At 46.3% G+C, this 23349-nt stretch overlaps 2 protein-coding genes across 6 annotated transcripts in view; one reads left to right on the forward strand and one right to left on the reverse strand.

Moving 5' to 3' along the window:
* The window catches only part of boc (BOC cell adhesion associated, oncogene regulated), a 67963-nt gene extending 51493 nt beyond the window's left edge, over positions 1-16470 (forward strand). The window contains exons 2-18 of one of the 3 annotated variants that reach the window (XM_046067200.1): positions 3990-4118; positions 4603-4875; positions 8208-8354; positions 9207-9350; positions 9823-10116; positions 10860-11132; positions 11240-11508; positions 11609-11774; positions 12460-12519; positions 12841-13050; positions 13396-13571; positions 13732-13954; positions 14071-14256; positions 14348-14559; positions 14646-14734; positions 14943-15091; positions 15359-16470. In XM_046067200.1, the coding sequence (XP_045923156.1) occupies positions 4007-4118; positions 4603-4875; positions 8208-8354; positions 9207-9350; positions 9823-10116; positions 10860-11132; positions 11240-11508; positions 11609-11774; positions 12460-12519; positions 12841-13050; positions 13396-13571; positions 13732-13954; positions 14071-14256; positions 14348-14559; positions 14646-14734; positions 14943-15091; positions 15359-15528 (3153 nt within the window). In that variant the 5' untranslated portion in view covers positions 3990-4006 and the 3' untranslated portion in view covers positions 15529-16470. Of the gene's footprint in view, positions 1-3976; positions 4119-4602; positions 4876-8207; positions 8355-9206; positions 9351-9822; positions 10117-10859; positions 11133-11239; positions 11509-11608; positions 11775-12459; positions 12520-12840; positions 13051-13395; positions 13572-13731; positions 13955-14070; positions 14257-14347; positions 14560-14645; positions 14735-14939; positions 15092-15358 lie in introns of all 3 variants that reach the window. The other 2 variants (XM_046067191.1, XM_046067184.1) reach the window with 2 other exon arrangements.
* A 321-nt stretch (positions 16471-16791) lies between these two features.
* LOC123981738 (basic helix-loop-helix domain-containing protein USF3) overlaps positions 16792-23349 on the reverse strand; it is an 11600-nt gene continuing 5042 nt past the window's right edge. The window contains exons 7-8 of one of the 3 annotated variants that reach the window (XM_046066878.1): positions 19997-23347; positions 16792-19142 (exon numbers count right to left, since the gene is read on the reverse strand). In XM_046066878.1, the coding sequence (XP_045922834.1) occupies positions 17334-19142; positions 19997-23347 (5160 nt within the window). In that variant the 3' untranslated portion in view covers positions 16792-17333. The remainder of the gene's footprint in view (positions 19143-19996; positions 23348-23349) is intronic. The other 2 variants (XM_046066869.1, XM_046066861.1) reach the window with 2 other exon arrangements.

Raw genomic sequence — 23349 nt, forward strand, 5'->3', positions numbered from 1 at the left:
GGGCTGGGTGTAAAGACGTAAAACGGGGGGAGGAGGGAGGGCAAGAGGGGAGAGTTTAGGGAGGTGATAAATATTCAACAGCTCAGCTCCTCAGAAGGAGTTACTACCCTGCTACCCCTCGACCACCACTTCCCCTCCTGTGTGTCCTCTTCATGCCAGAAAGCAGATGGAATGTGAGAGCTCAGGGAGGAGGCTCCAGTCTGGTTTTATCCAATTAGCAGGGTTGTCAAAATGAATTTATCCACGGAGGCAGGGGGACAATGGGACTGGCAGTGGCCTGGGAGAACAGGGGCCCTGGTGTCTTCACTTAGCACGCTCACAATGAACTTCTGTCAAGTGACTCTCTCCCACAACAACATATAAGGCACTCGCATACCTACACTCCGGTGCATGCCTGCACACTACTGGCACAAGCTGGAAAACTCTGCTAGTCGTGTTGTCCACTAGTCCTCTCCATGATATATCTATGTACTCCAAACATGGATACACACCTGTATTCAGAGCTGATTTCAGGTCTTAGAGTTAAGGATATACTTGCCCTCAAGGACTTTCCTTGAATAACCTGTGACTTGGATCCAACTCTAAATAATTTTCATGGTTTCTTTTTTCAATGCGTATATCTAATAAATAAATGAACGTGTCACATGTGTGACCATGCAGGCCCACCTGTTGCTGGTGCTGGGTGTCGTATGAAATGTTTAAATACTAGTGCCAATACAATGAGTTTCAGTACTGAAAACAAAATTACACCTTTTTTTTCTGGATACCTGGAAAACATTTTTCATTCAACAAAAAAAGGCAAATTTCTCAAATGGTGAATGTCAAAGCAGCTGTACAAGAACTTGGTCTACAAAATACACTCTAAAATTGTCAAACTTAGATATTAATTAGTAAGTATCTTATTAATGAACAAGTAAACAAGACAGTGTATTGGACCAGGCATTCGACTGATACCATAACAGCCCTGCCTGCGGCTGTCTTATGTATTTTTTATTACCCACAATTTTACCAACTCAAAATGTTAGACAAGTCTCAAAGTCAAGTTTTTTTTGGGAGTCAAGTCTCAAGTAAGTTAGGTCTCACAGTAATCATTGTGTCCATTCCTCAGCGTGATTACAGAAATAGCTTTACTCTCCTGTAATCTTACTTCTGGCAGATTTGAGCAGCTCACACGGTTCTCCTCACTGCACTGTCACTGAAGTATGTTTTTAATACCACAAAGCTGCTCCCACAAAGTGTTTGCCACTCAGTGTTGTTCCTCACTGGTAAAGCTGAAACAAAACAGTTACAGGCACACATTAACACACACATTCTCTCGGTTTTTGATTAAGGGGAGCTGTCTGTGTCTGTGTGTGTGTGTGTGTGTGTGTGTGTGTGTGCTCTGGTTTTTATCAGTCTTGCTGATGCGTAGGAAGCTCTTCTCCCCCTCTCTGTCTGTGACTTCTCTGGGAAGGATGGATGGAAAAAGTTGGACATAGATGTCAGGCCAATGTTTCATCTTGAGGCAGGGTATCCGCTAAGCAAACACATGACCCAGCTGACTAATGAATCAGAAAGACAGGCTCAAAGGAGTTAAGCTGTTTTTAGGGAGTGATGATGTACAAGGGGCCTTCTCATGCCACTATTATAACATAGCTGTATCTCTGTCTCACTATCACTGCTTTTTATTTGTGTGTGAGAGAGAAATTGGACAGGTAAGAGGTATCCTGCTGTGTGCCAGTTGGCAGACTGACTGACTGTGGTTTACGGTTAATGACTCTCACAGTTGGGACAGGTGCTCGATACAGATGTATGTGTCTTTTATGGGCAGCTGTCCCAGGTTGTGTCCATATAGCCACCAGCCACAGAAGCCACAGGCCTTCAGCTTTGCTTGCTCCTGGCTCCACAGTAGGTTGCTATTTGTTTACTGAGTGAGACCACTACTGATGGGACACTCAGTAAGTAACTCAGTGAGTAAAACTGCTACACGTATGTAAGGCTGTTCTATCTATCTAACTATTTTCAGTATTGAAAATGTAGTTTCCCGTCTATGGTGACATCTGCATATTGCTTGTTTTGTCTGGCAAACAGTCCAAAACCAAATATTCAATTTGCATTAATTTTGTGAAAAGCAACAAATTCCAATGGTTAGCATTTTTGCCTAATGAGAATATAGTCAATAATTTTATTAACAGTAAATCACATGACTTATTGTATGTGAAAGTGGTCGCTCCAAGTGACAAATGTAAGATCATTATCCCCCACCACACACACACTGTAGGTCCCCTCAGCTCTGCGGTGTGTTTTGGTTATTGGGACACGACTACACTGTTTTGATTCACACTCTCGACTCTCAGCAGCTTCATTTTCATCAAAATAACTCTTAGAAACCAACATTATTAAACAGCGGACTGTGAAAGTCAGCAAGTAGCTGGTGAATATAGTGGAGCTTTTAGCAGCTAAAGAGCCAGCTGTTTCCCTCAGTAGCTGGTGGAGACCAAAAATGGCGCTAAAAAGCAACTGTTTGCTAGCAAGTTAGCCATCGTCAACTTAAAAGGAGCGTTTCTGTTAACAGCTTGTTTCTGCTGCCTCTGAGTGGCAAAAATAAGTTTCTGCAGGTTTAGTAAATGAATGAAGGTGAATATGAAAGTGATCCAAGAATCATTACAGTTCTGTTGCTTTTGAGCAAGTTGGGTAGTGGTCCTCAGTTGCTGTTCATGTCGTGAGAATCAACAATCTAATATAGTTTACACACGCTCACAATGTGCAATTAAAATGTAGCAGTGTTGTGTGGCCTAGTACGACAGTTGGCATAGTTAACAGCTGCTTTTCCATCAGCCTGCTGCTTTACTCATTTTCAATAAATGTGCCAGACAGCTAAAACATTTCACTGCTGGTGTTAGATGATGTTAGACTGTAAGAGTTTCCATTCTCTTACTGTCCTGCTTTGGCCCCTCGTGTGTTGTGTGAGTGTGTGCAGTCCCTAGTCTCATAGCTTCATTAATCATCCTCTTGCCATAATAATAACAGGACAAATATGTATGAGAAAGTTGTGCAGTTCCATTTTTACTGTATCGACGCAGGAGGTTTACGCCCTTGAGTATGTCATTGTGCTTCTTCAGCGACATGAATGTATATATGAGAGAGAGGGAGTATTAGAGATTCAGTTCTGCAGGACCACCCTCCTCATCCTGACGGGAAGTTGTTAGTTTAACCTGACAGGAAAGAATTTGGGAAACTTGGCAGCAGGCAACAAGGGAGAGAGAGAAAAGCTCCCCTCTCTACATTAACTGTTAATAGACTGTCCATTACCATCGTCCTCTCCATTTTCCTCCCAATACATACTGCACTGGAGACCTCCATCTCACACACACTCCTCAGTGCTGTGATATGTATTCCCCGTCCTCCTGCCTGTCCTTCTCCTCATTAGTTGTTCTTTGTCCCAACTCCTGAATGCAGCCTGTGTTTTCCCTTCACCCTCCCCTGCCTGTCCTCCCTCCTCTTGGACCCTCTACCTGTATCGGTTACACCTGAGCGGGAAGGCGGAGGGGTTGGTTTACGGCCCACAGAATGAGGGCGCCCCTTTGATGAACGCAGGCTGAATGGGTGCGGGTACAGAGCGAGGAGATGGGGTCAGCGGTGAGATGGGGGCTGACAGAGAATAAAGGCTTTATTTGTGTCTCAGGTTTGGCTGCTGAGGGTACAGCAGAGTGCACCGCCTCGCCTGGGTTGTGTTTTGTTAATGGCTGTCTGTTTGTGTACGTGTGTGTGTATACAAATAAGATAGAGAGCAACTTATGTATGAATCATGATTGGCTGTTGAGATGAATGATGTATGTTTCCAAGTTGAGTTTTGGTGGCTTTGTTCTCTGTACGTGTGTGTGTGTGTGTGTGTGTGTGTGTGTGTGTGTGTTTTGTTTCAGTCAGAAAGTGGCTTATGCTGTTTGTTTTGAGTGTACCAAATTTGTAACTGACCCTCTGAACTTCCTCTGTTTGGGTGTGTGTTTCAGGAGGTAGTGTATGGAAGATGTCTGGAAAGCGAGACTGGACTCCGTGGATGAAAAAGAGAAGAGCTCCTGTGTTGTGCGCTCTGGGTGCAGTACTGCTGTGCTGCCTGCAGAGCGGTGCCTCTCTCCCTGGTAAGTAGACAAAGTGTGATGGTGAACTGGATCTCTAAGTGCAGAAATAGAATTTAAATAAAGTTTCCATGTTTGTGCCTTCTGTCAGCGTTTCAGAATGCATATCAGTCACTTGATCTATGCTCTCTTTATGAACGCCTTTACATTAGTATCCCCAAACACCTGGTGCAGTAAAAGTCTTGCCAGGAACAAAATATTCTGGCTCAGTCACAGAGAAAAGGTGTTGTACCTGTCTGGCAGCAGCAACAGCAGTTTATTTGAAATGAACTGAAGAAGTGGGCAGGTTACATGAGTCATACTGACCTCACCGAGTTCTCAATTGTGAGAATTTGAGGCTTCTCTTGGTCTGACATTGTTTTTTGCATTTCAGACCAAGCAAGACATTTAATGACGTCGCCTTATGCTGACTTGTGTAAAGTTAAAAAAAAGTGTCTCTATGATTTTGAATTTGCTTCTGACTACTTTTTTTTGACTTTTTCTTCAGACGAGGTGCCAGTGTTCACTGAAGAGCCCATGTCCGTGGTGCAGAAGCTGGGTGGCAGCGTGAATCTGCGCTGCAGCGTCCGACCCGCCTCGGCCAACATCAGCTGGCGCCTCAACGGCCAGGAGTTCCTGGATGGAGATTTGGGTGTAGTGCTGGGGCCCAATAGCCTGTACATCCCCACACTCTCCAACCTGACTCTGGGCAGATACCAGTGTGTGGCCAGCACCAGCGCAGGAGCTTTGGCGAGTGTGCCTGCTAACGTCACTGCTGCCAGTGAGTAGCCACCCACACGAAGCAGAGACAAATAAACACGAACACACGGGCCCCTTTTTGGTTTGTCAGTGTATCCAAAGAACGCCTTTGACTTAATTTTCTTCTAGTAGAACACAAACAGTGAAGGGGCGGTATTTGTTTGCTTAAAATCTTCCCCAGTACAAAACTGTAAACCTTGTACTTTTCCACTGCTGTCTAATCCTTGACAAGGTCCAACTACAATTCTGATCCTGGTGAGAAACTGTTGCACATCATTGATTAGCGATATTCGCTCCAGATAGTTAGGCAAGTATTCATTCTGTGTAGTTAAATCAAACAGCTGCTCTCATGCTGTGTCATATGAAAGTGAATTATTCTCACTGCTGGCATTTTTAGTGCAGTGCTGGTCTGAGTGTGTGGTGTTATATTTGATATGCATCATGGGACTGAGAGGGGGGCCTGAACCGTGTAACATGAGCTGGAGGAATGGAGGGGACCCAGGGGTGGGGGCCCGGTCAGAGCAGGCGAAGAGGGTACTAGGGCTCAGCCTGGGGGGCCCCCTGCTTCCATCGGCCCCTCTGCTCCCCACAGCACCACATTCCTCTCCACAGGGCCGAACAGCAGGGCTTGCCAGAAATTATGGCCCTGTAATTGGTTAGAGGGCTGCGGGGACATAAGGGAGGGTGTGTGTGTGATGGGGTGGACAGAGGATATGTATGTATTACTTCACAAGAACCATAAGGTTAAAAAAAACAGTGGTGTAACTGTATTGTTTTAAAATTTGATGTGTGAGGCAGCCATAGCGGGAGAAACTAGAGGTGTTTTAGGCCAGTTGAGACAAGATCCTCGCACAAGATGAGACGTGATGTCACATTCTCTGTCTCCTTGAAGTCCTCCGTAACCTTACACACCCACATTTCTCATCCCCTCCACATTTTTCACTCTTCTCCCTGTCACTTTCTCTCCTCTTCCCTCCTTTCATTATCTTTCACTTTCCCTCCTCTTTTGTCATCTTCACCCCTCATGTTTTTCCCCTCTCCTTTCTGCACCACATGCACAAAGGTAGTAAAGGTTATTGATAGTTCTAACAGTGGATGAATCGTGTTGAGATCACATGTGGCGCTAGGCTGTTCGCCCTGCCTCCCCTAAAGACGTCTCTAATTTAATAACGGTCTCTCGTCGGCCACCCCGAAACCGCCTAAGGAATTGCTCCATGGGGAGTGTATATGTGCCTGCCTTTCCATGTGAGCCCTCTTAGTTGTACGCACATGTTTTTTGTGATCAGGATAGGTTGATTCCAGACCCTCCTCGCTATCCGACTCTGAAGAATCTGTGGTTTTTTGGCATAAGTTAAAAGCTGCTCGCTTGAATTCTTGTGCAGACAATTGGCCTCCCCTCTTTAGCTGCAGAAAACGGAGACATGTATCTGCACAACGTGAACGCACAACACATTGCACAAACATGTTATGAGTCAGATACACGCGCACACACACAGGCCTCCTACTGCAACACATAAAGATGATGAATGCATTAGAAATATTTAAGTCTGCCTTGCCAAGCAGCCCTGGTGCGGGAGGTCTGCTTCACTTTATGAATACCATCAATCCTCCATCCCTGCAGGACACACACACACACACACACACACAGAGAAGAATAAAGAATACACAGGCACGCTCATGTACGCACGCACACCTGAGAAGCACCAATGCGGGGTTCTTCCTGTGAAGAATGCGGGCGGTGGAGTTGTTAGGGGAGGGGGGGTTAAAAGCTGTAACTGGAGGAATTTGGGGGAAGCAGGAGGAGGATGGTGGGATGGGTTGATATGGGGGGGTAGAGTGGCTGTAAAAACAGCACCTGATTGATTTAGCAAATGGAGCGCCACACAGTTTCTCTTTAAGCACCCCCACCCCACAACGCACACACCACTTAGCTTGACATGTCCTGGCTGGGATTCTCATCCTTCAGAATAAGAGCTGAACAGGACATGGAGGTGGGTAGGTGGGTGGGTGGGTGGGTGTGTGTGTGTGTGTCGAAAGTGGACACAGACGGAGGGACATATCCAACATGCATGGTGAATAAATGATGCCCGTATTGAAGGTATTTGTTCAGTGCTTTGAGTAAATCACTATGACGTCCCTATGAGTAGATACCCTGGCCTTAACTAAACTCCACTTATTGAATTAGAGCTGTATACAAAGTCTCATCAGCTGACTGTATATACCAGCAGCTTGCTGTACTTGCCAGAGAGAGCGACTGGTCCAAGAAAAACAGAGCAGTTATAGCACCACTGGAAAGAATGGAAGGAGGCCATGTTTGTTAAGAATAAATCAACAAAGGCTGGTGGACGTTTAATTACGTTCCTGGAGAAGTTTTATTTATCTTTCATTTCACTTCTAGACTCCTTCATGACAAATTTCTCCAGTTGTTACTCTCTTTTCCCCCCTTCTGTGCTGTTTCCTTCCCACTTTTTCTTTTCTCAGTCTCATTTTAGTTTCCCTCTGCTTCAAATCTATAAAATGGCAGCATCCCTCCTGCTAAGATTTTTGTGGGTTTTTCTTCTTTCTTTTTTTTTTGTCCGGCTTCTTAAGAGCAGAGTTTTGCTGTTTCCTCACAAACCCAAACTGGATGTGTTTCTTTGAAACTCTATAGGACGGACACCTCTCACCTTTGACCCCGTGGCCAGGCCTCCGGGCCGCTCAGGTTAGGGGCGTTTAGAAGGTCAGAGGTCACATGAGTGTCTGTGCTGTGCAGACTGTGTGTCTGTGGGACACAGTCGCAGCACATGGCCGCAGTAATCCCACTCCCCGCATTTCCCACAGAATCTGAACAGGCTCCAGTCCCTGTATAATGTTTACCATGATTAATGACACCTACTCGAATGTAACGCACACCACTTTTAAGCTTTGGACTTTCCAAAGTGACATGAAATGAGTAAAACAGAAAAATGACCTAGATTGCTCTTTTTTTTTTAAAATAAAATTCTTGTGACTTAGGTCAGATCATGTTTAGACAAGCATTGGGAAAGAAATGACTAAAGGGAGGTGGAAGACCAGTCCATCATCCTGAGGGCCCACGTGATGTTTTTTTCTTTCAAAGAGAAGTTGTGGGAATGTGGTTACGATACAATGGGGACAGGCTGACAACCAATAAGGTAACAGCACAGTTATTATAGAGTTTATTATTGCTCAGAATATTGTGGTTTACTACTTCTAAAGCTGAGGACTGACTGTATACATGTGCAGTTAGATGTGATTTACACTGTGTATTAAGATGATGACAGGATGGTGAACTGTGTTGTGGCGATGTGACGACACAGATTTTTTCCATCGCCTGTGTGTTGTTGTTTTTTCCAGAGCTGCGGGACTTTGAGCATGATGACCAGCAGGAGATCGAGGTGGACGAAGGCAACACGGCTGTGATTGAATGTCACCTGCCTGAAAGCCAGCCCAAGGCTCAGGTCCGCTACAGTGTCAAACAGGAGTGGCTGGAAACATCCAAAGGTGCTGCTTCATTTCATTAGGGTCTCCCCATAATCTCTCCCCTACTTCCCTCTTGATTCCAAAACTATCTTTATAATTTGCCGGAATGCTATAATCCTGCTATCTGGCCCATCATTAAACCAGTGATAAGGGTATTATCTTGAGAATGTTGAAACATGGGAAAGGAGTTGTTTATTTTTCAAACTATTTACTTCTAAGTTGCCTGGAAGAGAAGAAAAGCTCCAGTGGTTTGTGGCTGGTATGCTGATGATGCCTGGCAGCTGTAGGTACTGATAACTGCAGCTTATCTGTGAGGAAATGATTTCCACATTGATGGACAGTTCTCGGTCAGACCCTGGGGCGCCACCCTCTGGACACGACAGTGCAAACATGCACTGGAATGGCGCATCGCGCTCATATTACACCGTTTCACAACATGGACTTGATTTTTCTGCAGTTCCTCTTTTGTCTTGGTCATATTCATATATTTTTTTTTAAATATATATTTCCTCCTATCTTTCTTCCTCCTCCTAACCCATTTTTATATTCTGGAAAACATGGTACAACACCACACACACCAGGATTTAAATACTAATAATACATATAGTCATAATTTCTGATCCTTGACTTTTTAATCCTTATTTTTACTCTTATAGTAATTATAATTCTTTATTGTACACTAGCCTTTTTAGCGCAGTATACTACCCTGCATTTCACTTCACATTGTGTGAGCAAGAGACTAATAAAAACTCTGAATCTTTGTCTTCAGCCCATCAAAAGCAGTAACTCCCCATCAGCGTACACTCTGACTCATTTATGGGTTTGTTAGGCTTTAAGAGCAGTCTGACATCTGTTTGGGTTTTTGTTCTGCAGGGAACTACCTCATCATGCCGTCAGGGAACCTGCAGATAGCCAACGCCACGCAGGACGATGAGGGGCCATACAAGTGTGCTGCCTATAACCCCGTCACTCAGGAGGTCAAAACATCGACCTCCGCAGACCGCCTGCGCATACGCCGTGAGTCATCATCTCCAAGACTCCGATGTTGAGACAGAACACCCACTTTTTATTAGCACTGCTGGTTCTAATGAAAACACAGTTTAAAGATGCGCAAAAATAAGTCGTACTGAAATATTAACTGGTCGTTCAGTGAGTACATCAGAAAAGACATTATAAGAGAGCTTGCAACTTGCTGCAGACACATGTGCGCCACATGTGCACAGTTCAGTGTGACTTTTATCATCGAGCTTGCCATGACACATTTAGTCACAGGTGACGATGTGCACATTTCATGTGGTTGCATCTTCAAAGGCAGAAATGCGAAGTGCTTAGACTTCACATTGGGATTTAAATCCTTTGTGTTTTGAGTGTGACGTCAGCCACAACACATGCAAATTAAAGACATGGAGAAGGGTGGGAAAATGTGCACAGACTTATTCACATCATATTGGCAGAGTTTTCATTCCCTGACTGTCGTCATCTTTTCCAGGCTCCACCTCGGAAGCAGCTCGGATCATTTACCCACCAGCGTCTCGTTCCATCATGGTGACCAAAGGCCAGCGGCTGGTGTTAGAGTGCGTGGCCAGCGGCATCCCCACTCCGCAGGTCATATGGGCAAAAGATGGGCAGAACCTGCATTCCCATAACAACACTCGCTTCCTGCTCAGCAACCTGCTGATTGACGCGGTGGGCGAGGGCGACTCGGGCACTTACATTTGCAGAGCAGACAACGGCATCGGCTCTGCCAGCTCTGCAATGGTGCTTTATGACGTACAAGTGTTTGGTGAGTAAACTGAAGAGTAAAAGAAAGTCTTCAGTCTTTCTAAAGTTGTTTCTAAACTGTTTTTTTTATGCAGATCAGAAGGCTTTTCATAGTGAATGGAGTTTGGTCATTTGACTCTGCAGTGAGCAGAGTTTTGTCTATGTCATGGATTTAAAAATTAGACTGACTCCTGTTTGGCGGGCAGAGAAGACAGGGGTCTGTATGTGCTCACGCAGTCATGTGTGAGAAGCATGTAAGCCTGGGCGGCGTTGATTAAGAAAGTTTATGGAGACAGAGCGCTCTATTCTGCAGAAGGACTTGATTGAGTGTGTCTAGGTTATGGATGTTTTGTGTGTGTGTGTGTGTGTGTTGTGGGCTTGTCTCTCTGCAGCTGGCTCTAATTTAAGCCAGAGAGCTGCTGCGGCTGTAATGAGCTCTGTCTTTCCCTGATTCACAAGCAGCCAACCATCAACTAGCTGGCTTTGCCCCGCCCGCCTGGCTCTGTACACCCCCCTCTCATGCAGCCTTTACACACACACACACAACATTGATTGGTTTCTGTGTGGGTCTATATCATGTAAATTGTCAGAAAATGGTGACAAATTGATGGTTTTCGTCTATATATATATATATATATAATTAATTAATTACTTTCTGTTGATTGACTAATCAATAAATCGTCTCCGTTGCAGCCGTAGACACTATGCACAAACATTCAAGCTACCAATAAGCTTACAAGGCGAAACTGTGTCTGTCTCCTGCAGAGCCTCCTCAGGTGACGGTGGAGCTGCAGCAGCAGGAGGTCGTGTACGGAGAGACGGTGCGCTTCACCTGCCAGGCCCGTGGTAAACCCACTCCCTCAGTGATGTGGCTTCACAATGCCCGTCCGCTCTCCCCGTCTCCTCGCCACCGCCTGACCTCGCGGATGCTGCGTGTCTCCAACGTGGGCCCTCAGGATGATGGACTGTACCAATGCATGGCTGAGAACGGGGTGGGCAGCTCACAGGCCTCCGCTCGCCTCATCACGGTTTCCACCGGTAAGTCGGATTGTTGGTTATTTGTCAGGGATTTGATTCTTTCAATTGACAGCCTTTGGATTTCATGAGGTATGTCCTTTGTTTTGTTTTTTTTTGTTTTTTTTTAGGAATTTCATCCAGGGTGAAGCTGCCCTCAATCTATCGGCCGCTCAGCCCAGACAAGGTGCTAAGAGAGCAGCCGCCTGTGAGGCCTGCAGCTACGGGTGCCATGTTGCCTCTGGACTGCTCAGAGCTGCCAGGACAGATCCTGCCTGCAGAAGCTCCCATCATCCTCAGCCAGCCGCGCACAGGCAAGGCTGACTACTATGAACTCACATGGAGGCCGCGGCATGAGCGAGGCATCCCTGTGCTGGAGTATATGGTCAAATACAGAAAGGTACTGCATTCTCTGCTGAAACATACAAATAGAAATGATATTATCTCAAACATGTTCACTGTCTTTTTCTGTAACTCACCCATCTGTCTCTCTCTCTCAGGTGGGAGACCCTCTAGCAGACTGGACCTCCAGCAGTATCTCAGGCTCTCTCCATAAGCTGACTCTGGCCAAGCTGCAGCCAGACAGCCTGTATGAGGTGGAGATGACTGCCAAAAACTGTGGAGGTTTAGGACAACCTGCCATGATGACCTTCAGAACTGGCAAAGGTACAACACTGTCAGAGCAGTCATAGAGCATATTAAATATGTAAACATGTTTTTTTATGCTAGCGAATTGGCTGGTGGGATGTGGGTCGGTCGGTCCTGTTGAAATATATCGTGTTTTATATGGATCACCATTACATTCGGTACAGACATTCACGGTCCTCAGATGATGAATCCTACTGAATTTGGTAATCTCCTGAGGTTTCCTCTAGGGCCAGTATAAGGTTCACATTGCTGTGAAATTTAGTACAGACATTCTTGTTCCCCTGAGGATGAATTAATCGTGTTGGTGATCCTTTAACTTTTCATCTAGCACCATCATCAGTTGCCATTTTGTCCAATACCTGCAAAGCTAATGTCATTCCCATCTGCCTCAGCTGTAGTACGCGCTTAGTGCTAATTAGCAAATGTTAGCGTGCTAACATGCGAAACTAAGGCGGTGAACGTGGTAATCATCCTGATCATAAAACATCAGCATGTTAGCATCGTCATTGTGAGCGTGTTACCATACTGATGTTAGTATTGAGCTCAAAGCACTGCTAAGAGTACAGCCCTCACAGAGCTGCTAGCATAGTATTGCTGTGGACTTCCTGCCCTATAAGAGGATTTAATTAAAATTTGACATGGCACAAAAGGCAGTTCCTTAATTTAAACTCTGAACTAACTATTAGTATTTTTCTGTCTCCAGTTCGTAAAGGGCAAATTGACCCACCCAAAACTCCTGCTGTTCCATCACCAAGCCTCTCTCGTGAGTATCCTCCCAATCTCGTACCTCATTATGGCCTTTGCAAACTCCACCTCCTATTAAATATACTAACTATAAAATCACTTCTACTAAAATAACTGTAACAAGGTGTTGTTTTACAGCAAGACCCTGAACTTCTAACTATTCTCCTTTTGACTAACACGGACATTTCTCAATCTCTTTTTCCTTTCTGTCTCTGAAGGATGAGCTCTCAGTAAGTGCTGAACGTAACATGTTTTGCCTTCACTGTCATAATTATAGTGTTGTCGTGGAGTTTATGTCTGTTCTTGTCCTCTATCTGACACCATTCCTCTTCCTCTGCAGCTCCCGAAGCCCCCGACAAGCCCACAGTCTCCACTGCAACAGAAACGTCTGCATACGTGACTTGGATTCCTCGCGGTAACCGTGGCTTTCCCATCCAGTCATTTCGGGTGGAGTACAAGAAGGTGAAGAAGGCAGGAGAGGACTGGGTGACAGCGGTGGAAAACATCCCCCCGTCGCGACTCTCTGTGGAGATCACGGGCCTGGAGAAAGGTTGGCCATTCACATGCACTTAAAACAGTGTTGTTATTACTCTTGGGGGAGTGGGGGGAGTGGGGGGGAGAAGTAGTATGTCGTACCATATAATTACAATGATGATGTCCTGCGTAATTACACTCCCACGGCCTGTAAATTCATCAGCATAATGAGTGTTGTTACAGTCATTCCCGTAATTGCTGCCATCAATCAAAACCATAAGTGAATCGCAAATGCTCTGAAAAGGAAAACATAAAGTAATGTGAAAACAAACATCATTAGTCAACACAATACAGTTCTTCATTCTAGGCAGCTTGCAGCCCCCAGAGACAGATTAGTAATGGTTTTCCCCTCTCCCTGTAGGTACGTCCTATAAGTTTCGTGTTGTGGCTGTGAATGTAATCGGTTCCAGTCCTCCCAGTGCTCCTTCGAAGGCATACACAGTGGTGGGTGGGAGAACCCATGAACGCCCTGTTGATGGACCCTACATCACCTACAATGAAGCCATCAATGAGACTACCATCATTCTCAAATGGACGGTGAGTAACTGGAAGAAAATTTTTGCTACTAATCATGATGCATTTTCTAGGTTGTTGTTGTTTTTTTTTTTTTTTTTTTTTTGCTGTGATTTTTTTTTTTTTTTTAAATGTTATTTTGAGTTTGTTGTGGTGTTAACATGATTTATTTCCCTTACAACAGTACACTCCCGTCAACAACACACCCATCTACGGTTTCTACATCTACTACCGGCCAACAGACAGCGATAATGATAGTGACTATAAGAAGGATGTGGTGGAGGGAGACAGATACTGGCATTCGATCACTGACCTCCAGCCTGAGACCGCCTACGACATCAAGATGCAGAGCTTCAACGAGAAGGGAGAGAGTGAATTTGGCAATGTGGTGATCCTTGAAACGAAAGGTGAGGTTGTTTTTTGGGGGAGTGAGGAAATCTGGCTGTTAACATACACTTACCTTAGAGGCAGAGAAGTATCCAAGTTGTCTTTTTAACACACCTTTCCACTTTTGTCTCCTCAGCTCGCCCTCATCACCAGCGGCCTACTCCATCAGACACCCCGGACCATGGGTTGACACACCCCGGCGGGCTCGTGCCTCGGCCCGGTGATCTACCCTACCTCATAGTTGGTGTTGTCCTGGGAGCCTTCGTCTTCATCATTGTTGCCTTCATCCCCTTCTGCCTTTGGAGGGCTTGGGCCAAACAGAGTGAGTGCTCCTCGCAGTTCCTCATATCTTTTCCAGCCATTAAAATATTTGCCTCTACATCTGTGTAATTCTCTTTTTGTGGTTATTTCAGAGCAAGCGTCCGACTTGTGTTTTCCTGCCGTGGCCGCCCCCTTGTCGTCATGCCAGTACACCATGGTTCCCCTTCAGGGGCTTGCCCTGGTTGGCCACTGCCCGCTGGACGGCCACATGACGGTTCCACATGGCGTCTACCCTGCTAATGGAGAATACACTCCGAACGGAAAACCTCACCACCCCACACACTGCCTGCCAGGGCTGCAGCAGGTACAAAAACTGTTCAGTAGAAGATGCTAATGTTATGAAAGTCCAATATTTTGAATGGATGATCTTTATGCGCTTGTGTTTTGCAGGATGAGGTGGACTGTGATATGGAGTGTGACTCGCTGTTGCCACAGACGGTGTCTAATGGACATCTGCCCGTTTACCACTACTCCTCCAGGTACCTTTTTTCAAATAAAACAGTATTAACTGTAATGTACTGGAGGGACTTATTATTATTGTAGACAAGGTTGATCTGCATTCAAATGATCTTGATATTTGATTTACACACAATTGCTGTCATTTCGCATGGAAAACAGAAGAAAAATAGAGATTTTATAGACAGATACTAAAAATAAGCAATTTTTTCTCCTCGTATTCCTTAGTAGTCCAGATCATCTTGACCAGAGTTGCTGTCCTCCTGATAACTCCACTCTTCAGCTCCTCGACTCTTCCCATCAGCACTGCAGTTTACAGGAACTGGGACATGATGGTAACTTCTGTGGTGGAGATAAATCAGAGGATGGCATCACTCACAGTACGTCTGTTGTTGACTGAAATACTCTTAAATTGGCTTCTATTACTTAAACTGTGTTGTAAATATGTTACTTTTCTTACATCTGATGATCCTGCAATGCAGAAAGATCTAGGTTTTGGTGCTTAATATGAACTCAGTGTGAATTATTAAGCCACACAACTTCAAAAACATTTGACATGTTTATCTCCATTGTTTTTTATCTTTAGAATCAGCGTCACCCTACGAAATCATTCTTTGTTCTCTTTCCTTCCTTCCATCTTTCTGCAGAGCCAGCGTCCTTCCCTCTTCTCTCTCTAGAAGACGAAGGGATTTTCACCACACCATCCTCAGCAGCCACAACACCACAATCCCAAGATACAACAGTACAGGAAGTGAACGTCCTCTCAAATGAAGCCTCCCCTGAGGGGAAAAGGACAGCCAACAGAACAGATGTATAAGAGACTGCTACACAGAAGAAAACGAGAGAAAATATTTATTTTTGTATCACAGATATTTATATATTTATGCTTTTGTACATAAGTGTCTGATTATACTGTATATAAGGTTATTTTCATATTGAAAAGGACTCTTTATTAATACATTGTCATGGAGAAAGGAATACCATGTTGTGATGCTGAAGTCTTTTTACATTTCTTTGGGAGGGAAACAAGTTTGAGACATTATTCCTCATGTGAAGATCATCCAGGGGACCTTTTTTTTTTTTTTTTTTTTTTAAAATCTGCAGGGGATTTCTCTCAGTTCAGCGCTTCATGTCTAGACCCTCTTCACTCCTCGCTTCATTACTCGTGGATATCCCCAACCCTAAATGTTTGGACCATAGGTACTTAGCTTTGCATACAACAGAAAAAAAGGACCATTCAAACCAGTCTAATGCTGTAATTATGAGGTGCTTCATTTGCTTTGTCACGTTTTCAGAATACGTCATTTTCTATAGCAGTAACTCATGTATTATGCATTGTTCATCATTAACGAACTATTAACAAGTGTATGCAACATAAATCATTGTTAGTGTAGTGTATGAGATTATATATTGTATAGTTATTTATTTTTTTTGGTGTTTTTTTTTTTTTTTTTTAAATCACTGAATGGGAGAGATTCTGGAAAATATCTTAAACTCTGATAAGCTGAACTTTATACTGCAACCACTTCCGTTGTTTACTCATTTGCTGGTTACCAAATGACTGCCAGGTGAGGGCGCTGTGACAGGTGTGACAGTATTATTCCTCCCTCACAGGTGCATAAGTATTAGTCTTTGCCAGAGACACCCGCAATCAAAATGAAGGACATCCTGAATCTACACTCCCCCTTGTAAGTGTAGCCATTGTGTGGTTGCATATGCTGGAGCACTATCGCATGTAAATAAAAGCTTATGAAATTGAGTGTTTTGGTGCATCTTTCCAATCTTGAGATGCGTGTGGTAACTGCAGTCTGCACGCTATGATTAAAAAGCTGTTTTCTACGCTTTGCTATGTTTTACAGGGAAAACAAATAATTTGCTGTGTAATTTTCCTTCTATGGTTGTCAACTTTGTTTAAAATCCACTCTTGCTGGAATAAAGACACCACTACTGCCACTAATTTTCATTGTTTCTACCACTGGTGGGATTCTGCAATACTCCCTCTGAGCCACAAAAAACAAGTGATGAGTTCAAGTGCCATCTAGTGGACCAAGAAACAGACAACTCTTCAGTTGACAACATATGCAAATGTCTCCTTATAAACTTTATTAATCAATTTTGTATTTACAAATACATACATAGTCTAACAATTCTGATATGAAACATTTGTATTTACAAAATAGCTCTTGGGGGGAAAAAACTGATTCTGTACAGTACAATCTGATAAGTTAGTAAATTACATTGGTAGGTAACTGTGCAGAAGGTTTCTTAATGACCACAGAATGCTGAATTAAAGTTCTAAACCTAAACAGTCTGTTTAACCAACATTTCAAACAAAGATTTAAATGACAACATTTCCTGTCACCTTAAAAATCAAAAGATTTTTTTAAATATTACAAATTCTAACTTACTTCCTGATATCACACATATGCCAAATGGGAACAAATTTGAGATTGAAACAGTGTGAACATGTAAACGGAAAACGCCACCAGACAGACGTGGCCTCATCTTAACCAAGCAACCGTTCATCCGGTGCTTCACCACCAAGGACAACACATCTCAAACTGAAAAAGAAACTTCACTACACCAACACCAGCTCATCAAAACGCAAACAGGACCTTTTCCTCACACAGCTGAGCTGCCGTCATGGCCCAGAATGTGGCTGATGTTGTGGGCAGGACGATTGGGCTGCTTGCCGGAGTCGGCAGCCGAGGTGTTGGAGAGAGACAGCAGGGGAGACATTGGCATGGCTGAACCATCAGTGGGCATGCCAGTGGCGATCTCAGGGAACAGCGAGCTGAAACTGAAGTTGGATATATGAGCGGTGATTCCAGATGAGTTGGCAATGGGCATAGGGGGCATTTCTGGAAGCAAGGGGAAGCTGGCCTGGCCAAAACCCACAGGGCGAGGCGGGGAGAGGATGGAGCCGAAGCGGTTATTGAGTGGAGGAGCGCTGCCCTTGTCGGCACTCGGGCTGGTAAACATTTGGTTGGGAAAGTATTGGAGGGTGACATCGCTTGGAAGGCTGGGGTGAGCAGCTGGAGAATAGGAAGGGTAGAAGGAGGGTAAAGGGTTCTGGGGCTCCACAGGCAGAAGGGACGGCGTACGGGAGGCATTAGGCTGGCTCACTGGAGGGATGAATGTGGAGTTCGCATTGATGGGAGGTGGAGGATTCATTCCTCCCTCGGGAATAAAGGGGAAACTAAAGTTTTGCGTTAGGTGTTGGTCAGGAACCAGGTTGTTGTCAGTAGGAACCTGACCACTATCTGCCATAAAGCGAACGATCGTGCTGCGCCGTGCCTCTCCTCCAGACTGTGGTCTGCTCAGCAGCACCCCTCCTCCCGAGGGCAGCGGCAGGTGGCCCTCTGGCTCGAAGGGGTTGCTCTGTCTCAGAGTACCTGATCGAGCCCGGTCACCAGGTCTCAGCTTGGTCGGCTGAGTATCTCGGGCGATGTGGCGAGAGTGCTGGCTGACGGCAGTGGGTGGTCTGGAGGGGGCAGAGGAGCGGCCTGGCTCCGAGCTGCTGTGTGGGGTTGGAGGATGGGGGAGACCTGTGCGCACACCCGGGCCTCCATGCATATTACTGCTGACCTGAGAAATGTGGCCCTTGTTGCCCTCACCAAGCCGCATACCCGGGGCCTTCTGCGTCTGGGGCACACTGGGGCTGGAGGCCTTGGCCTGTATGTCTCCTGAAGAGCTCCCAGGTACACAGCTGTAGTCCATGCTGACTGGGGGACAGCACTGCACCCGCTGGTGGTTGCTCTGATCAGGCAGGTGAGGAGAAAGGAGACTTTGCATGAAACTCGGATGACAACCGTCCTGCTCCCGAGGCAGTGCTGGTCCAACCTGTACTCCCTGTGAGCTCGGATGAGCTGCACTATAGCCGCCACGGTTACGGCCATCTGCTGGGGGACCAACACCCATCCTGAACCCACCCTGCTGCTGCCCCTGTGGGCCCCTCTGGGAGGACGGCACTGACTTAGAGGCCATGTCACTCCCACGAGACACCTGAGCCTCAAAACCACTGAGTTGATGAGCTCCTCCTCCCATGGCCTTGAATGGCACACACTCCGAGACCCGCTGAACATCAGCGGACCCTGGATGGTCAGAGGGCAGGCGATTCTGTGGGTTGTGCGCAATGTTGGCCTTCCCTCGTGGTGAGTCCAGGTAACCGCGGAGGTCTGGCTGCTCCTGTGTGGCACCGCGGCCAGGCTGAAGGTGGATCCCCATCCGCTGTTGCTGTTCACCACTGGTGGAACTTTTACCAATGAGCGCCTCCGCAGAGTAGTTAGAAACGCGGTGACGTTCCTGTCGTGATGGAGCGCAGGCCAGGTCAGACGACCGTGACACTGGATTACTGGGAGGAGAGATGAGCTGCTGCTCCAGAGTCCTCGAGCTCATCATCCTCTGCATAGCGTTGTGGTCTTGACCAGGCTGAAGGAGAGAAAAAGTCAAAATGTTATTTTCAAATAAAAGTCTGATCAATTATTCAGCATTATCAATCTGTGCTTTAGCTGGATTGCCAGTTAAACAATGACAGCAAAAAAGCTACATATGTAAGTCAAACAACCATGAGTGATGCTACACCCACCCAAAAGCAAGTTTCCAGAAATGTAAAGTAATAAATTGGCAACATATTACTCCAGTTCAATTGCATTTCACTTGAAATTACAACCATCAATTTTCATTCCTCTGTCTTAGCTGTGGCAAAGGGGGCAGGGCTGCTTTTTCACTGCAAGGCCCAGGACAGAAAAAGCTCCTAGGCAAGCATTTTGCTTTTGTTTTGAGGATTTTTCTGCTGTGGCAGTGTAAATGTGGCCTGCTGCGGTGGATTGCTACAGATAGGTCTTTGTAAGGGGAACACTGTTACAGGCCACAGTGTCAAAGACATTGGACAAATTACCACAAACCACTCCCCAAAAAATACCAGCATACCAGTTCTAACTTTTCTTTAACATGTTGACTGCTCTGACTGACATGTCACACCTCAGTTTTTGAATTATGAAATAAAAATCCAATATGTAAAGTAATTAGAAATGACCCTCATTAAGTTACTAGTATTTAGTGAGGAAAATCAAGCAAGTTATTGCAATTAAGTTGCAAACAGACAATATTTTGGTAAATTCACTATCAAATTTGTCATTGCTAATTTTCTGTTGATTAGTTGGTTGCACAATTACTTGTTCAATCATTTTAGCACCAAGAATGCCAATCAAATTACCTTACATGCCACTGTGCTTTGTTCCCAATCGTATTAAATCACACATTATCTACTATGTGACACCGACCTTGAGGTGCTCCTGCTGGGCCAGGTGGCCGCTGTGGTGGGCCCTGGATCCTGCTGTCTGGGCTTCACAGCTCTTCTCCTGGTGTCTAAAGTGCTGCTGCTGTTGCTGCTGCTGCTGCTGCTGCTGCTGGATCTGCTGCTGCAGATGCTGCTGGTGTCTGGAGTGGGAGCTCTGCTGCTGCTGTAACTGTTGCTGCTGTTGATGTTGATGTTGTTGATGCTGCGTCTGTGGCTGCTGTTGGTGTGTCTGCTGTTGGTGCTGTTGGTGCTGAGACTGTTGGTGTTGTGTTGCCTGTTGATGCTGCTGTGGCTGTTGGTGTGACTGTTGGTGTTGCTGTGGCTGCTGCTGTGTGTGCTGTTGATGCTGTGTCTGTTGCTGTTGATGTGAGTGCTGCTGCTGCTGAACTCCAGACTTTTCCAGGTGATGCTGCTTCTGTTGCAGGCCAGCAGGTGAACCAGTTTGACTTACTCTGACAAGTCCCCGCTTCTTCTGCACATGCTGCTGCTGCTCCTGCTGCTGCTGCTGCTGCTGCTGCTGCTGAAGTGCCCTCTGGTGTAGTGAGTGGCGCTGTGCGGGGTCAGACTGTGTCAGGTGGTGTTGCAAGTGATACAGGTGGTGTCTCTGTTGCTCTTGCTGCTGCTGTTTCATGTAAAGGTTTCCTCCCAGGTGCTGGCCAGGCTGTGTTGCAGCATGCTGTAGATGACCCTGGGGTAAATGAAGCACCCCTGGCTGGTTCTGCTCAGGGGGTCCTTGAGGAGGGCAGTGGCCATCTGCGGGGCGAACTACCGGGCTCATGAAAGAGTTTGTGGAGAAGCCTCCGCTTTCGGAATTAATCCTTGTCATGATAGCGGAGGATGTGGGGGGCAGCTGTCCCACCATCATCTGGCTGTGGTCTGGTGCTTTCACGTCCATATGGCTAACAGTGATAGCTGATGGGGGGCAAGGCTTGGGTCGTTTTCCAGAGTTTAGCATCACCTCCTCCTGGGCCTGCCGCTTGGAGATGATCTTTACATGTCGCTCACCCACACCAACTCCAGCCTGAGCCCTCATTAACGCAGTCTTTGAGGGGGTGTACTCATTTAGCTGCGCCGCACCTGAGCAAGGTGAGCGGGTGTTGTTTGAAGGTTGGGATATGTGGGCTGAGGTCCCTACAGGGGAGGGAACTGAACCCTGTTGGCCAGCCAGACTGGGAGAACCCGGGTAGGGTTGCTGATTAGAGTTGGCCCTGATCAGGTTGTTGACGCTGAGGCTAGCCACGGTGCCGCTGTGGGATGAGCTCTGAGACTGGACCTGGGGAAGAGACTGAGACTGGGAGTAAGAGATGTTTTGTGGATGTCTGCTTCCACTGGTCCCACTGACAGACCCCTCACCAGCCTGTCCTCTGGCAGATACCTGGACAGCTGGTTTAACTGTTACTGTGTCCATGGATTTAGCCACTTTTGCCTGCTGTCCAGCTGAACCCCTTTCTTTACTGCTAGACACTGGTGGTGTTTTTGAGGGCTCCCATGTGGCTGTGGTGGGGTTTGTAGAAGCAGTGTTGTCCCCAGAGCAGCCTCCACTCCGCCTTCCTGGACTGTCCTGTTCTAGCATGGCCAAAGCCAGCATGTCTGCCTGCTCAGAGGTGAATGTAAATGTTCCAAAGGAGCCAGATGACGGTCTAATTCTGTGACCCTGGGGAAGCATGGATGCAACAGAGAATCCTCTGCCTCCCCCAGCTCCTGCAGACATGGGGGAATCTGCCTGCCTGCTAGATGTCATAGGATGCTCTATAGTTTGATCGTCAAGGTTAGTGTACACCTGTTGAGATAGGGCAAAATCCTTTCTAGAGGGAGTGTCCGAAGTCGCTGCCACCAAGCCCGCTTTCTCTGCTGCTGTGGAATGTCTCTCTTCCTGAGCCTCCGTGTCTCTTCTAGGGGGCTGGGGTGGTTTGACTTCAGCAGGCTGACATGGAGAGGGGATGGGCATATTTACATCAGTCTGCTGTGTTGGAGCTGTGCTGGTAGTGACTCTTTTCCTAAACTCTGAACTTGTAGGGGCTGTAACAGAGCTGTGGGCTGCAGAAAAAGTCACAGCAGGTGATGAGAAGGCCACAGTTGTGGAAACCAAGGGTGACGGAGTGGGCTGAGACACAGGTTTATTAGCGGACAAAGGACCTTGTGTATTAGATCCCTGGGGACGACATACTGAGGTTGGTTGGGTAGCCTGATTTAAAGATACTGGTGCTGTTGCTGTGATACTATTAGAGCAGACTGAAGTCAGACATGCAGTAGAAACAGTGGTGGGAGTGTACTGATTCTCAGTGGCACCTGCAGAACTGACCACAGATCTGCTCTGTCTAGAAACAGCAGTGGTGGAAACTGACTTACTTTGTGTTGTGCCAGTTGCTAAACTGATGGTTGCCTGTTTAACTTCTGGAACTGAGAGTTTGGCTACAGCTGAGCTGTTGCCAGAAACTACAGCCGGTTTACTCTCAATGACCACAGCTGCACTAACTGATGGCTTGACTGACGTAGCACTGGCAGTTGTAACTGCAGTCGCCAAACTACCTGTGTTAGTATGACTTAATAAAACATCAGTCTGCGTTTCACTGACAGAGCTTTTGCTCTGCGGATGGGACTGACTAAATGCAGTTGACTCATTAGATGAACTACACACTATCATTATCTGAGTGTTTTGTGTGGAGGTAATATTTGCTATAGATTCACTACACTCTGTGGTTGTGATAGCTGTGGGAGGAGTGTCTGTGACTTTTACAGTAGAGGACTGTAAAACTGGAGATACAGGAATTGGGACCGTCTGACTTTCACCTGCACCAGCCAGCAGCTTGGCTGAAACAGCAACAGGAGGCTGTGCCTGACTGAGCTCTTTTTTCTTAGCTGGTTTAGTCCTTTTAGTTGTTCCCCTCTTTGTATTCGATGTAGTGCGAAGCCTTTTCCCTGAAAGCTTAGAAGCATTAACCACCAGCCCTGATTTGACTGGGTTCAAACAAGGAGCCTGTAGCTGCCGGGCAGGTAGAGCAAGTGTAGTTCCAGGGGCGGATCCTGGAGCAGGAGGTTGCTTCTGCTGGACTACTGATGACGGAGCAGCTGCAATCTGACAGTTGTTCTGGTTAGAAATGGTAAGTGGTAGGCCCTGAGAGATGCTCTGATTAAGACTGCTGAGTGCCCCTAAACTGTTGAGGGCCACATTAGTAGATGGTTCCTCTGTTGTGGTGGGCTGGACCAGCTGGAGAGTACTCTGGCTACCCTGGGAGATGGGTTTGTCAGAGGTCTTCATGGGCTGCAAGGCAAACACCTGCCCGTTCACAGTGATAGTCTGTGGGGTTGGAGGAACCTGTGGGGAAGCGGAGGCCT

This window comes from Micropterus dolomieu, linkage group LG01, assembly GCF_021292245.1.
Source record: "Micropterus dolomieu isolate WLL.071019.BEF.003 ecotype Adirondacks linkage group LG01, ASM2129224v1, whole genome shotgun sequence".
NCBI lineage: Eukaryota > Metazoa > Chordata > Actinopteri > Centrarchiformes > Centrarchidae > Micropterus > Micropterus dolomieu.